At 41.1% G+C, this 14,283-nt stretch overlaps 1 protein-coding gene across 6 annotated transcripts in view; it reads right to left on the bottom strand.

The window, feature by feature from the left end:
* Positions 1 to 1,613: 1,613 nt before the first annotated feature.
* Positions 1,614 to 14,283, bottom strand: part of LOC131426934 (semaphorin-1A) — a 530,738-nt gene continuing 518,068 nt past the window's right edge. For 3 of the 6 annotated variants that reach the window (XR_009229208.1, XR_009229211.1, XR_009229210.1), the window contains 3 exons: positions 4,464 to 4,526; positions 3,796 to 3,878; positions 3,610 to 3,688 (listed from right to left, as the gene is read on the bottom strand). Coding sequence is in view for 1 of the 6 variants with exons in the window: in XM_058589724.1 (XP_058445707.1) it covers positions 3,540 to 3,688; positions 3,796 to 3,865; positions 9,729 to 9,731 (222 nt within the window). In the remaining 5 variants the exon portion in view is untranslated. Of the gene's footprint in view, positions 3,689 to 3,795; positions 3,879 to 4,463; positions 4,527 to 9,728; positions 9,732 to 14,283 lie in introns of all 6 variants that reach the window. The other 3 variants (XR_009229209.1, XR_009229212.1, XM_058589724.1) reach the window with 2 other exon arrangements.

The raw sequence follows: 14,283 nt of genomic DNA, 5'->3' as shown, positions 1-14,283 counted from the left end.
TTCTAAATTATCTCACGGCTTGAGCTGAAGAAGGCAAGATCGCGTTTGTACCAAAGTTGATTTTCCACATCTTTTTAGACGTAGATTACCCTGAAGTGTTCACGTTTCATTGAACGTACCGTTCAACAAACGATCAAAGTCATAACCCCGATTCTGAATTTCGTTCGAATCGGATTCCATACAAAAGCATCACTCGATCGAATTACAGAATGCAAATTTTCACATGCGATTGAGGTAATCCGATTCGATCGAAATACAGAATGGGGGTAAATGTTTTGAGATACTTTTCTTACCGTGGTAGAAATTTGTCAACATCTGTTCATCTAATACGTAAAAAAAACTGGTTGAATAACAGACTCAAACTTGTGCATATTTATGCGCGCCCTACTCGTACAGTAATTTCAGGAAATTTAGCAATCATTTGCCTATTTGTGCGTACAATAAACAATCACCCCTATTCTGTACGTCGAACGATTCGGAATATTCCGATCGAATGTGCAATTTCCATTCTGCATTCCGTTCGAGTTGCGTATGAACTCGAATATCATTTGTTCGAGTTGTTCATTTTTCGAACATTACTCGATCGACTTGCGTTCGTATTACTTCTGTTCGGTTTAGAATCGTTCTAATTTGTTTATACAAGTGTGACGGTCTCGTTTACTAAGAAATGAATACTATAAACAATATAGAACGTGTAAGTAGTGTTGACGGCTTTGATGGTTAGTGTTCGAAATTTCAAGTGTTCCAGAATAAAGAATGCTCGAATTTTGCACTCGAACGAAAGTGTAGACGACGACGTATAGATTCGTTGGTATAACATCGGGGTGAATCGGGTTTCGCATATACGAAAATACCTTGAATATCAATTTTTATACGCGAAAGAATTTTCGCCTATTGAAAATTCAACGATGAGAATTGTGTGCGTAGCGTTGAAGTTGGCATTGTTTTGAAATATCAACTCTGTCACAATCAGTATTTATAATAGAAAATAGAAAGCTGCATGAATTGTCTCTTAAACACAGTTCAATTAAAAATGAAAAACTTTGTTCAGAACATGCCATGTAGAAAATCAACCGCCAGCCCAACATCCGTTAAAAAATGAACCATTGATTTTACAGCTGGAACAGTTGATTCACTCATAGATTTATGAGGATCAATACATTTTATTGTATTTTAATGACCAAACTTGTTTTTCAACAATACAAGTCTATCAATTTGCAACAAATTCGAAAGTATTTGTGTTTATCACAACTACACGTAAACTGGAATTATAAATTTCGACGTGAACATTTATTATTCAATGGTCATTGTGAAGTTTTGAATGATTCTGTAAAAACAAGTCATATGGGTTTTCTACAATATTTTTCAAGCGGAACTTGACCTGCTGTTTCGATGGACCGTCGTCAAATTCTGTCGCTGTTTTTTTATAAACATTCCAACTATTCATTTTTTAATCGGGCGAGACGCAAAATTAAATTAATAGATAAACTTTGATATATAACAAATCAATGCAATAATGCAACAAAAGGCACAATAAACTGATATCATATCAATATTCAAATTAGGAAAACTGTGATATATTCTACTTTTACATAAATCAAAATACCTCGTCGTTTACAGAATAAATATATGTATATTAAATGATAAACAGAAGTTACCGCTAGTATACTAAACCAAAAATAAAAGCTGCTCAAAACCACGAGTCTAAAAATGCATCATTTGCTTCAGATCACTTGCTTAACACGAGCTAAAACTATTTAGTGTTTCCTACTCCGCATTACAATATATACCAGCTTAACAATGGGCGCAAAATTTATTACATTTTCTTCTTTTTCAGGCGATCAATAAAATAAAAGATTTCCCCTAAAAACATAGTTCAACAAACCAAAAGGTGCAAAAAAAAAAAACAATTTTGACTTTTCATAACAAAAAAAAAATGTAACTAAAATTCAGATCAATCTTGTTTTATCGGAATTCACAAATCCGCGCATTCCTCCAGGACAATGTCGTTTATTGCATCATTTTCTATCGGGCTCAATCGAAGCACAGCGTTTCGTTCCCACACACGGCTGTGTCTCTCTTTTTCTCTCGTGCACCATCACACGCGTTATTCAATATTTGTGTTTTCTATATCACGATGAGATTTGTTGATTTGGCATTAAAGGAGGTGGTTTCGAAATCAACGCGTTGGGACGAAATCAGAGCGAGTGTTTAGTATCTCGATCATCACTAAGCTTACTATGTTTGATGAAGAAAGGTTCCTCTATGATGAACTTAGAATTATAGTAAAAAAGAAACGATTCATGTTTTCCGTATATGTACAATTCTATAGTTTGCGTTATGCTCTCATGGCCTACTGATTTGAGAATTAATGTTTCGTAATACTACAGCAAAAAATGCTTCACCTATTTCACCTCACTGCATGCTATAATGCAAAAATCCCTAGTGGTTTATATTTCATTAGGTTGCTATGGTTCTTACGGTATGTACATACGTTAGTTACTTGATTTTAGTTCCTACTTCCTTAGTTTAATATCAGTTTGTGATGGATGCGTTTGCGTAAATGTTCTAACTTAGGCGGATGCTTTTTCTCTCCAACAGCAAGCCTGGAAAGTAAATTGAGAAAAAAACTACTTCTGACGCGCTTTAGTCACTTGATTTTTTGTGTGTATCGTTTCCTCTGAGGTTGTCATAAGTTATTCAGCGTTTGTGCCTGTTCGACAAATTGCAGCTGAAGCAGCAAGCGAATTTACAGTATTAAGAAAACCAATCATTGGAAGCCTTTTTTTCGATTAAAAACTTTCATTATCATCCCAATTGTCCATGGGTGCCATTACCAGTACATCGAATTCTTTAGGGTCACCGCTGGTGCTGTTGCGTCGAGGTGACAGTCTTTGCCTGTGACGTTCATATGACTTCTGTCGTTGTTGTTGTTGATGTTGTAGCTGATAATGCTTGGACTTACCGATGCCGCTGTTTCCTACAACCCCACTGGTGCCACCGCTAATGCCACCGCTAGTGCCCATGCGTTGTATCCTTCGATTGTAATCATTCTCGTCGATTCCGCCACTTAGATTGCCTGCTTCGAGATCAGCCGCCGTGCAGGTCACTGCCGACTCGATCGAGTGGTAGGAATCGTTTTTCGCTGTTCCCTTTACTGGATTATGCTTCAACATGAAGCTGAAGTCGTTCCACTTATCGTTCAAGTTGGCTAGCTTCTGGTTAAAATTGTGCGCCAACGATAGACTGAGTGCCATCTTGAGGCGACCCGCCGAGGGTCGTTTCGGGGTCGAGGGCGGCGTTATGATAGAGAGCGAGGATGAAGTCGAAAGACGGTTTAGTTTCCTGTTCGCGTCGCTGCTGTTGCTATTTTGGCTGATTGCAGCATTGCGTAGAATAACTCCTGCTGCTGTTGATGGGGCTTCGTGATGGAGTGCACCTTCGCCGTACGGCCGAGATGCGCTTCCGATGGGGGCGACGCCTCTGCTGTTACTACGGGTGCTGATGCTATGCGGAAGTGGCTGGGGTTTGTTTAATAATCAATCTCTATAAATATAACTACAGTTTTTTGGGCTCTCTTGTGGACTAGGACTGCTCGAGGGAGGCGCCGGACTAGAACTACTGTTAGACATGACCGGGGAAGATCCGGAACTGGAATTCTGGGGACTATCGGAACGATGTTGTGTTACTGGAAGAAGGCAGAGAAACAGAGTAGAAAATCGCACATAGATATTAGTGTTTGCTGGTTAAGTTAGGTGGATAGCGATAAGAAATATGTGCAGATCGGTGTCTTACCTATGCCATGCCGGGGCGGCTGCCTTTTCATTCGGCCGAGACTTCTGTTACGAGTATTGGTATTAAGGACCTATATAAAAGTGCTATTTTTTAATTATTCTTCCTCTGTCCAAGAATAATTGGCTGTTATACGAATAATTGTATAAGTTTTATCATACGTATTACATCGTTTTTGTTTTCGTTTATGCGTTGTTTGTTAACGAATAAACGACTCCATCCAACGATTTGTGGAATACGTATTAAAAACACTACAAACGCCGAAGGATGCAGGCAGCATCAGTTTAGTATCCTTACAATTATGAAAAAAGATTCAATATGTTCCGCGAACCTAACAATAATGCTATAAGAACTGTATTTGAGCGTTCAAGGCAGTGTACCCAAGCAACCATAGGCATTAAGCGATTACTCTGAACTGGCAGGAAATCAATCGTATTAGTGACATAAATGTCAAATAAAATTTTAAAATTGTTATAATGTAACAATAACGAATAAATTGTTGGGGACATGGGCGTCAAACGAAGTTTCAAATAACGTATGATACAATCCAAGCAGAATATGTGAAACATTTACCCCATAAATGAGCACTGAACTGATGATGCCTGCTAGAAATCAAACGCGCTTGTGTGTAATGTTATCAAACAAATCAGAACTATTCAAACACCAATTACCATATTTTGATTAATCAGTCCCTGGCTGGTCTCAGCCGCCCCGCTCCCGTCTCAGAGATATACCTGTTGTAAAGGAAAAAAAGGAAAATAGAAAAAATGAACAGTGATTAATTGCACTTGAACCTCCGGTCAGTAACTCGTTCTGGTGATGTCCCTCTGCCATTCGATTAACAGATTGTGGGTGGCAGTGGGACACACCCTTAGAATGATTACATGTGCTACCGATCTCAAATGAAGGAAGAATAGGGGAAATGGATGGACGGCAGGAATAGCCAAGAAAAGTTAGTTGAATAATGAAATGTTGCTACCAAAAAAGTGATCGCTGTTTTGGACGTTTACTAATGGTTTAGGTTACTCTAATTCTTCAACAATCCGTTGGCTCTGTTGGCAGCAGGAGACATAGATATTAGATAAGGCTTACAGTATTAATAGACAAGACACATTGATTACAGAACAGGTACAGAAAAAGTGGAAAAGTATTGCATTTCTCGCTCTCTTTTCCCATGCAGGGAATGATGTAACAATTTGCATTGCTGATTATCACAAAACTAACTTTTCGCCTTTTGTTATTAGATGAAATCGTGTTGGTTTATTGTAATTAGCAGAGCATGTTCCAAAACGTAAAAAAACCAGCGCTGTCACATTACTAAATGTATTAGCTGACGAATTATAATCAACACAGCAATGCAAACTAGGAGGTGTGGATATTAATGAATAAAACCCGCAATTGGTTGCTGCGTGCTAAAATTGTGATGGGTTTATGGGTTAAGTTTAAAAATAAAGTTCAACTTTTCAAGTTACTGAAATAGCCACAACCGTTCGACTTGTTCTTGTTGGATTAACAGAGCGTGGATATAATAAAAACACGTCCTACGTGACTGACTAACAAACTTATAATGGTTATTTATTTCTGCATTGTATTATGTACAGCGGTTAGTGTAATTGTGTGTGTGACAGAGTGTGAGGAAACTGTGTAATACACCGATGTAAAACGATCCTGTCTTTGTTGTGAAAGATGCATATTGAGAATCTAACACTCCTCCTCAACGAAGACGGTATCGGTAATGGGTTTGATCCCCATCGCGTTTCGATGTCTCTCTAATTTGACCCGCTCTAGAGGCTTGGTCATAATGTCCGCTTGCATTTCGGATGTCGGGATGTACTTGACATTGATCATCTCACGTTGTACCAAGTCTTTAGCGAATGCGTGTTTGGTATCGATGTGTTTCGATCGCTTTCCAATGCGATCCGACTTCGCCAGTTTGATGCAGGACTGGTTGTCTTCCCACACAGCGATTGGCAAAGGATGTGCTTCGTTAGTATCCTTTGATAGCTTTAGATGCCATAGAAGTTCTTGACATGCTTCTGCCAAGGCGATGAACTCTGCTTCTGTCGATGAAAGCGCAACGCACGATTGCTTGCGCGTACCCCAGTTCACCAATCCGCCGCCGTACTTGATTAGGAAACCAGAGTTTGATTTTCTGTCTCCTTCGTCGCTGGCCCAATCGGCATCTACAAAACATTCAAGGTTTCCGCTTCCGGGGCCTAGGTGCAGTCTCAAATCCTTTGTGCCGTTGAGGTATCTCAAGACACGTTTCGCTTCCGTCCAGTCACGGTTCGTCGGTTTGGAAACTTTCCTCCCGAGTAGTGAAGTGCTAACGCAGATGTCTGGTCGAGTATTGACCGCAACGTATAACAAACTTCCAACCAAGCTACTATAGGAAATGTTGTTAGGTAGCTCCTCCTCCTCCTCCTTTTGTTTAGCGTATGCCGGGTCAAGGGGAATTTTCGATGTCTTCGCGTGTTCATGTCCGAATCTGGTCACGAGCTTCTCTATGTAATTTTTCTGGCTCAGTGTGTAGTGGTCGCCTACTTTTTCCACTTGAATGCCGAGGAACTGCCGCAGCTCACCAAGACTGGATAGCTTGAAGTGTTTCTGTAGCACGCAACGGATTTCCTGGAACTCGCACTCCGAATGGCAGAAGACGACAATATCGTCGACGTAAATTAAGATGAATGTCGACTTTCCGTTTCGCTTGCGCACGTACATGCAGGAGTCCGCTTCGGCTGGTTTAAACTGCATCTGTTGAAGCACGCCGTCTATCTTTTTGTTCCAAACTCGCGCCGACTGTTTAAGACCATATATACTGCGTCTAAGGCGGCAAACAAGTCCGTTATCCGTGGCGAACCCCGGTGGCTGTTTCATATATATTTCTTCGTTAAGTTCTGCGTACAGGTATGCCGTTTTGATGTCGAGGTGCTTAACCATCATACCTTCTCTGCTCGCGATCGTCAGCATAGTTCGAAGGGTTGGCTGTCTAACTACGGGGGCAAACACCTCGTCGAAGTCACTGCCATATTGTTGTGAGAACCCTTGCGCCACAAGCCTGGCTTTATATCGTACTTCCATTCCGTTTTCATTTTTCTTTTTCTTAAAGGTCCATTTGCATCCGATGACCTTTTTGCCTGGAGGGGGTTGAACTAAATCCCACGTTTGGTGTTCGTTAAGCGAGGTCATCTCATCTTTCATCGCTTCTTGCCAGTATAACTTGTCGGGGCTGTTAATCGCTTCGTTGTAGTTCTTAGGCTCATCGATACTGTGCGTCGTTGCTCTGGTAACGTCGGCGTATCTTGCAGGAGGTTTTCCTTTATTTGAACGCTCGGAACATCTTGTTGGTTGTTCGGCTTCCTCTCCTTCTATGGAATCGTCATCGCTGAATCCATGAAAACTATCCTCTGAACTATCTGTTACAATATCGTCGAGATCATCCTCCGGGTCTGCGTGTTCGACGTTTACCGGGTCTGCGACTTTATTGTTCGTCTGATGAAGTTCGAATTCGACCGTATCGCTGTCCTCATTGCTAAATGTATTTTTTCTGTTCCGGACTGTAGGAGTTTCTTCTACTAATCTTGCATCGCGACTTATAATGATTTTCCTCGTTGTCCGGTCTAGGAACCTGTAGGCCTTGTGCTCTGAAGAATAGCCGACGAACGTTAATTTTTGGGATGTTTCGCTGAGCTTCTTGCGCTTTTGTTTCGGTATGTGCACCCATGCGTTGCTGCCAAAGATTCTCAGATGACTAACATTCGGTTTCACGTTGAACCACAGTTCATAAGGGGTAACACTCACGGATTTGGACGGTAACATGTTCTGGAGATACACTGCTGTGTTTAAAGCCTCCGCCCAATAGCACTCCGGCAGGTTCGCATCAAATAGCAATCATCTTACCATCTCTACTAGGTAGCGATTGCGACGTTCCGCTACACCGTTCTGTTGTGGACTATAACCCGCTGTGAATTGAGCACTAATGCCGAGTCGTTTGTAGAAACGTCGCAAATGTTTGCTGGAGTATTCGCCTCCTTGATCCGAGCGCACGATTTTCGGGTAGTGACCAAATTGATTCTTCGCGTATGCGACGTACTCTTCCATCTTGTCGGCTACTTCTGACTTTTCCTTCAGCAGGTATACGGTACAAAAACGGGAGAAATCGTCGATTACTGTCATAAAATAGCGATATCCGCTCACTGAAGGGACTTCCACTGGACCGCACACATCTGTGTGAACTATATCCAAGGGGGCCGCAGTACGTGATTTCGATTCCTTAGAAAATGGAATGCGTGTGCTCTTACCCTTTAGACAGCATTCACAGGAATCATCGATGTCGCACTCGGCTATCGCGAGTCCGTTCACTAGGTTGCGCTTCTCCAGATTCCTAATAGCATTCGGCTCCCGATGGCCAAACCTCTTATGCCAAATGTGTCTACAATCCTTACTGTGATGATTCTTTGTGAGGAGAACGGTTTCGTCGGGACGTTTTAACTGGTACAATCCTTGCTTAAGATTTGCCACCGCAACTGTCTCGGTATTACGCTTAATTTGGCAACCGTTGGTACTGAAAACTACTACTGCTTGCTTTTCGATGAGCGCTGATACCGACAGCAAATTCATCGCTAGTGTGGGAATGTACAATGCCGAGCTTAGGAGTATCTTTCTGCGGTTACCGTTTTCGTCGCAGCACTCAATTTCTCCGCGGCCTTCACCTTTGACTTCGGCCACTTTCCCGTCTGCTAATTTGACGGATTTCACGTCACTGGGGCGCAGCTCAATGAAAAAATCTCGATCCGCGACGGTGTGGCTCGTAGCGCCAGAGTCAATAATCCAGCTTTTGCTCATGTTGTCGCTTCTGGTAACACAGGTCACGAATGTGAACGAGACACTGTTTGTTTGTTTTTTCTTTGTAAGCTGTGCTTGAACATTACCTTGTTTTTCTGCCTCTCGAATGAACTGCCGGCAAAACTTTTGTTTATGCCCCGGCTGCTTGCAGAAATGACAGATGATTTTCTTCTTTCTGCCTTCCTCCTTAACCTTCAGCACTGCGTCCATTTGAGTGCCCTGGCGCTTGGAAGCTTCATCCAAAAGCTTCCGCTTCACCAGCTCCAATGTTAAATCAGCTTCGGCCCGGCTCTCAAGGGCGGTTGTTAAAGCGTCGAACGAGCTTGGCAAGCTGCGCAGAATCATTGCAACGGTAAGGTTTTCTGCCAGCTCTTGTCCAGCGTTTGCGAGTCTTGAAAAAAGATCCTCCATGGCAAACAAGTGTTCCTCCATATTTTCCCCTTCCGAGTAGCGTTTATCGCAAATGCGTTTCAGAAGGGAGACGTTCGAGGTTAGGCTTGTTTTCTCGTGGTGGTTTTTCAGAGCGAGCCAGGTTGCTCTTGCGGTTCCTACGGCGCGAATCAAGCTATGCTGATTATCATCAATCAGGAGCCCGATAGTTGCTCTCGCCTTAGCGTCTCCTGCGTTCCAAACGGCGGCATCTTCGTTATCCGGCTTGACTCCTGGCTCGACGAATCGCCATAGTTCCTCGCGGATAAGAAGCAGTTCGACTTTGAAACGCCAGCTTGGGTAGTTGCTATTGTTTAATTTTTGGATGCTAAAACGGGATCCATCCATTTTATTACGATTTACTTTATTTTATATGCAGGCCCATAACCTGTTGGATTAACAGAGCGTGGATATAATAAAAACACGTCCTACGTGACTGACTAACAAACTTATAATGGTTATTTATTTCTGCATTGTATTATGTACAGCGGTTAGTGTAATTGTGTGTGTGACAGAGTGTGAGGAAACTGTGTAATACACCGATGTAAAACGATCCTGTCTTTGTTGTGAAAGATGCATATTGAGAATCTAACAGTTCTTAGTTAAATATTCATAGCTTCATTGATTTCAGCATGCTATTCTTAATTGTTTTCTTACTCTACGGCCTTTACAGAAAGCAATAAACCGACCCTCTTCTAGACATTCTTAAACGAGTTGAAAAACCGCTGAAAGATTCCAATCCCAACTTCAATATAAACCACAACCATCTCAAGGTCTCCAACACTAAAAGGGTCACCAAAAATTCACAAACCTGGCAATGAAATGAGAGAAATTATTTCTTCCCACCTAAAAAATCTCCAAATGGCTATTAAAAGAATTAAAATCTATTTCAAAAAATGTGTTAGTCGATCAGTATGCAATACGCGAGATTTTTCTTATGAACTTCAGAAATCAAGTGAAATTGAAGAAGATGAAATAATGGTCTTCTTCGATATCACCGCATATAGCAGAGTGAGAGTGATGACATCGATTTTTGTCGGAATTTGCTTATAATATTATGTGACATTACATCTAATGGTTCTATATTTGTGAGTCTGTGAAACTCATTTGTACTAAACCAGGGAGGACGCTTCAAAATCATTTTCAGAACTTTATTCTGAATCCTTTGAAGCGTTTTCTTCCTGGTGGAACAACAACTTGACCAAATTGGTACTGCATAGAGCATGGCTGGTCTGAAAATTTGTTTATAAATTAACAATTTGTTTTTTAGACAGAGCTTAGAATTTCTGTTTATAAGAGGATATAAACATTTAATACATTTATTACACTTTGCCTGGATTCCTTCAATGTGATCCTTGAAAGTGAGTTTTTATCATACGTTAAACCTAAGTATTTTGCTTGATCAGACCATGTCAATTCCAAGCCATTCAATTTGAGAATGTGATTATTGTTTGGTTTAAGAAAAGAATTTTCCATTTTGACAGATAATCACTGAAAATATTTAAACTTCTTTGTAGGCGACTGCAGATCACTCTTAGCGATTAGAGATCACAGAATAGCGATTTCTGACATCCAACGGGTAGATTTAAAAGATCAGAAGTGAAAATATTATACAAGATTGGAGCTACGCTCGAACCCTGCGGAACACCTGCTCGTACGGGTAGCAATTCAGATTTACAATTCCGATAGCTAACCTGAAGAGTACGATCAGTTAAATAATTTTGAATCATTTTAATCAAATAAATAGGAAACATTTTTGCTATTAAACCTTTGTGCCAAACACTGTCGCATGCTTTTTCTATGTCTAGAAGATGTAGCCCCTCGACTTGCTCAGTGGGTGGTTAGAGGGGAAATTATGTTCACAATCACTACTACTTGTTTGAGCCTTGCATATACTCACCACGGTACTCACTTCTAACGGGAACCGTATGAAACCGAAACACCGATAACCGTCGAGAACCAGGGTGGACAACCAAAAGGTTGATTCAATATTTTAGTTTTACTCAAAGGCGAAACCAGAAGGTCTTCTTTGGGAGAACACTCGAAGACGAGGGATGGCGACTCCTTTAGAGTCCGGAGAACGAGATCAAGAATGGTGTACTTGTACTAATTTCGCTCATTATGTAGAAACTAGGCTAACGGTTCCTAATTAACATTTTCAACATTTATTCTGACTAACTGAGTTTAACTTAAAGCTAGTGACGTCACTTTATGGGTTTTTCTACTTGCGCTTTTGCTCGGTTTTTGTTGGTGCAGGTCTGGTGGGGAAAGTTTGGCGATCCCGGATGTATATTTCCTCGAAGTAATCGGTGATCTGGCTTTCCTGACAGCTCATAGCGCGACAACCGTCAGCGATGGTAATGGCGCCGGAGCTAGTAATGGCGTTGAGAATGACCATGGACGCTGGAATTTGTAATGGCGTCTTCGATGACAATGGCTTCTCCGATGACAATGACGTCGTTCGATTAATAGTTTTATAATTGCCCTTCGCGGTGAACTTAATTCCGGATTAATCGTCGCTCCTCGCTCGAGACATTGTGAGCCTGCGAAAAGAAACTCCGAACAACGTTCGAAGCCCAAGAATAAAAGGCCCGTTGAGGACCTGCCCAACAGATAATTAGCATAGAGCGCATGTAACTCCTAACCTACACCAACTTTACACCCATATTGATTTTAGAATTTTACCTTTTATAACGTTTTAATTTGTATAAATGTTGTGTATGTCTTCCGTATTTCTATCGGCTTTTTTTATCACTATCTAAAATATATAACTTTTTTTCTATTTTAATAATTATGACATTTTCAATCCTTGACTTACTAAACGTACTAACACAATTTTGCGTAATTTAAGAACTTTTAAATCTCGAACTTTTACTTTCCTAACGTTATCTACAAAAATGAAACACTATTAATACTTTACACCACTTTACTAGAATTAAAATGAAAATACAATTAAACTACAAATACCGCGCGCACTTCTGACTTCTTCAAGCGTTCACATGCGAAAGAATTATTCTGGCACTCTGCCGAGTGAAGATAAATACCGGTAGTATCAAGATAAATGTCATCGTTATCCCAATACTATCAGCTCTGACAATTATGTTATCAAATATTGGCAGCCCTTTTCCTGGCTGCAACCGCCATAGGTGACATATACCGTAACGCAATGTTCACACCGTCATAATGAAACACCCTGGTTGAGTACATGCAACACTTTCCGTGATAAGTGACCCATCCGTCTCAGCCATAAGACTGGACGTGGAAGGCTATCACCCACACTGTGACGGTAATGATCTGAGTTGGGTTCAGGAATCTGGGAACTCGAGCATGTGTCTTCGCTACATTTGGATTGTGGCGGAGCCAACAATTAATCAATGTAACATATGGTTACAATACCCCACTGTCCCCCTCCCAAAATACAAAAAGCTAAATGCAACTTCTTGATTAATTTAGTGTACATTCTATATTTAATAGTTAAAAGGTTGCTCCCTCAATAATTAATTTCAGAAAACTGAAACTATTCTAGGAAAACAGAATACGTCACTTTCAAAAGGTGTTCTAAATACCCATTTCACTCAACGAAGTGGGGAAAGAACTCACCACACCTATACACCGTTTTGGTGAGAGCTATCAGCCATTGATCGAGGATGTTGGCTAAGATATGTCGCGTGTGCTTGAAAAACTGATTATTTTTTCCGATTTCCTATCCACGAATCAAATTCGCGTGCTAAAACTGCGTCGTCGTCGGGAAACTTTCGCGGTGCACCTAAAGCAGTGAGATTTTTTTGTAGCTTTTACCGGTTATCGTATCATTCGACGGTTTTGTGGAAACACTGCTGGGAGAAAGCTTCGCGATGGCAAGACAATTTTTCCGCGTTATTGTTTCTTGTTTCAGGTAAGTGAATCTAGATCGTTTAACCGTCTGCTAGTGCTGACAATATTATCCCGTTCTCGTTTTACCATGCAAAGGTTCCACCCATTGAGGTCCGGACCGCTCAAGGGTTTTCTATTTACTTCCAAAACACTAGTTTTGAAGAATAATGCTATTTTCGTTTCATTTTAGGTTTCTGGCTTCAAATCAGTCACCGAAAAAACACCAATCGGCTTACCCGATTCGTTTTCTAATTCATACGAGCTGGTGCCTACTCTAGCACGGACTATACAAGGAATGTATAATGCATCTAATTTGGCGTTATAGGCTTCCGGAGCGGACGATTGTTTGAAATTCCGGCGGAATACCCTCTGGCCTACACAGTACACAGGAGCCGAGGTCCTCGATCGCAAATTATAGTCCCTAATATGTTTTTCGTGGGCTTTTCGTAAATTTTTTGATACTATAGAGTAAATTTTTGTGTTTAACTCCACTTTCCTTTCCATTCTTTCCTCATCCGACACATCCCTCTCGTCCCTATCTATTCGGTGTTCGTCTGCTCTTTCTACTATTTCATGTCCGAAAAGAACTTTATATGGAGAATAACCGGTCGCGCTATGGGGAGTGTTATTAATGCAAAATTCAATCTCGGATACCCGGGTGTCCCAGATTTTCTGATTTTCTTTAACGTAAGAGCGTATGCACGAGTTTATCGTTCGATTTAACCTTTCGACCGGGTTGGCCTGACTGTGGTGCCTCGAATTGGCCCAATGTTGGATACCATATTTTGACAAAAGAGCTTTGAATTCGACTGATAGAAATGTTGACGCGTTGTCCGTAATTACGTATTCCGGGACCGAGTATCTACGGAACCAAGATTCTTCTAGAATTTTGGTAATTTGGGGCGCGGAGATTCTTTTAACTGGGACCAACAAACACCATTTAGAAAACAGGTCCATCACTACGAGTAAGTGTGCGTTGCCGTTTTTGCTTCGCGGGAGAGACTGAATGAAATCTAGTGCAATGATTTGGAACGGTTTTGTCGTTATGCGCTGTTTACCGGGTTCAGGCATTTGAGAACGATTCGCGGGTTTATTTTGCTTGCAAAGAGTACAGTTCTGTATGTGTTTTCTTACATCTTCAGCCATTTTTGGCCAGAAGTACTTCTTCCTAATTAAAGCTAGCGTTTTCTCGGCACCCAGATGCATTTTATCATCATGTGCTTCAACGAATATTTTTTCTCTAGCCGCGATTGGTACACAAGTTTTCCAAGCAAACCGATAATCGATAGAATTATCTCGCACTGAAACTAATTTTTGCAATATCCCCCGTTCACATCTAAAATC

The sequence above is a fragment of the Malaya genurostris genome, chromosome 2 (genome assembly GCF_030247185.1).
Source record: "Malaya genurostris strain Urasoe2022 chromosome 2, Malgen_1.1, whole genome shotgun sequence".
Lineage (NCBI taxonomy): Eukaryota > Metazoa > Arthropoda > Insecta > Diptera > Culicidae > Malaya > Malaya genurostris.
Note: the sequence above shows the minus strand (reverse complement) of the source record. Positions and strands in the feature narration are given on the sequence as shown.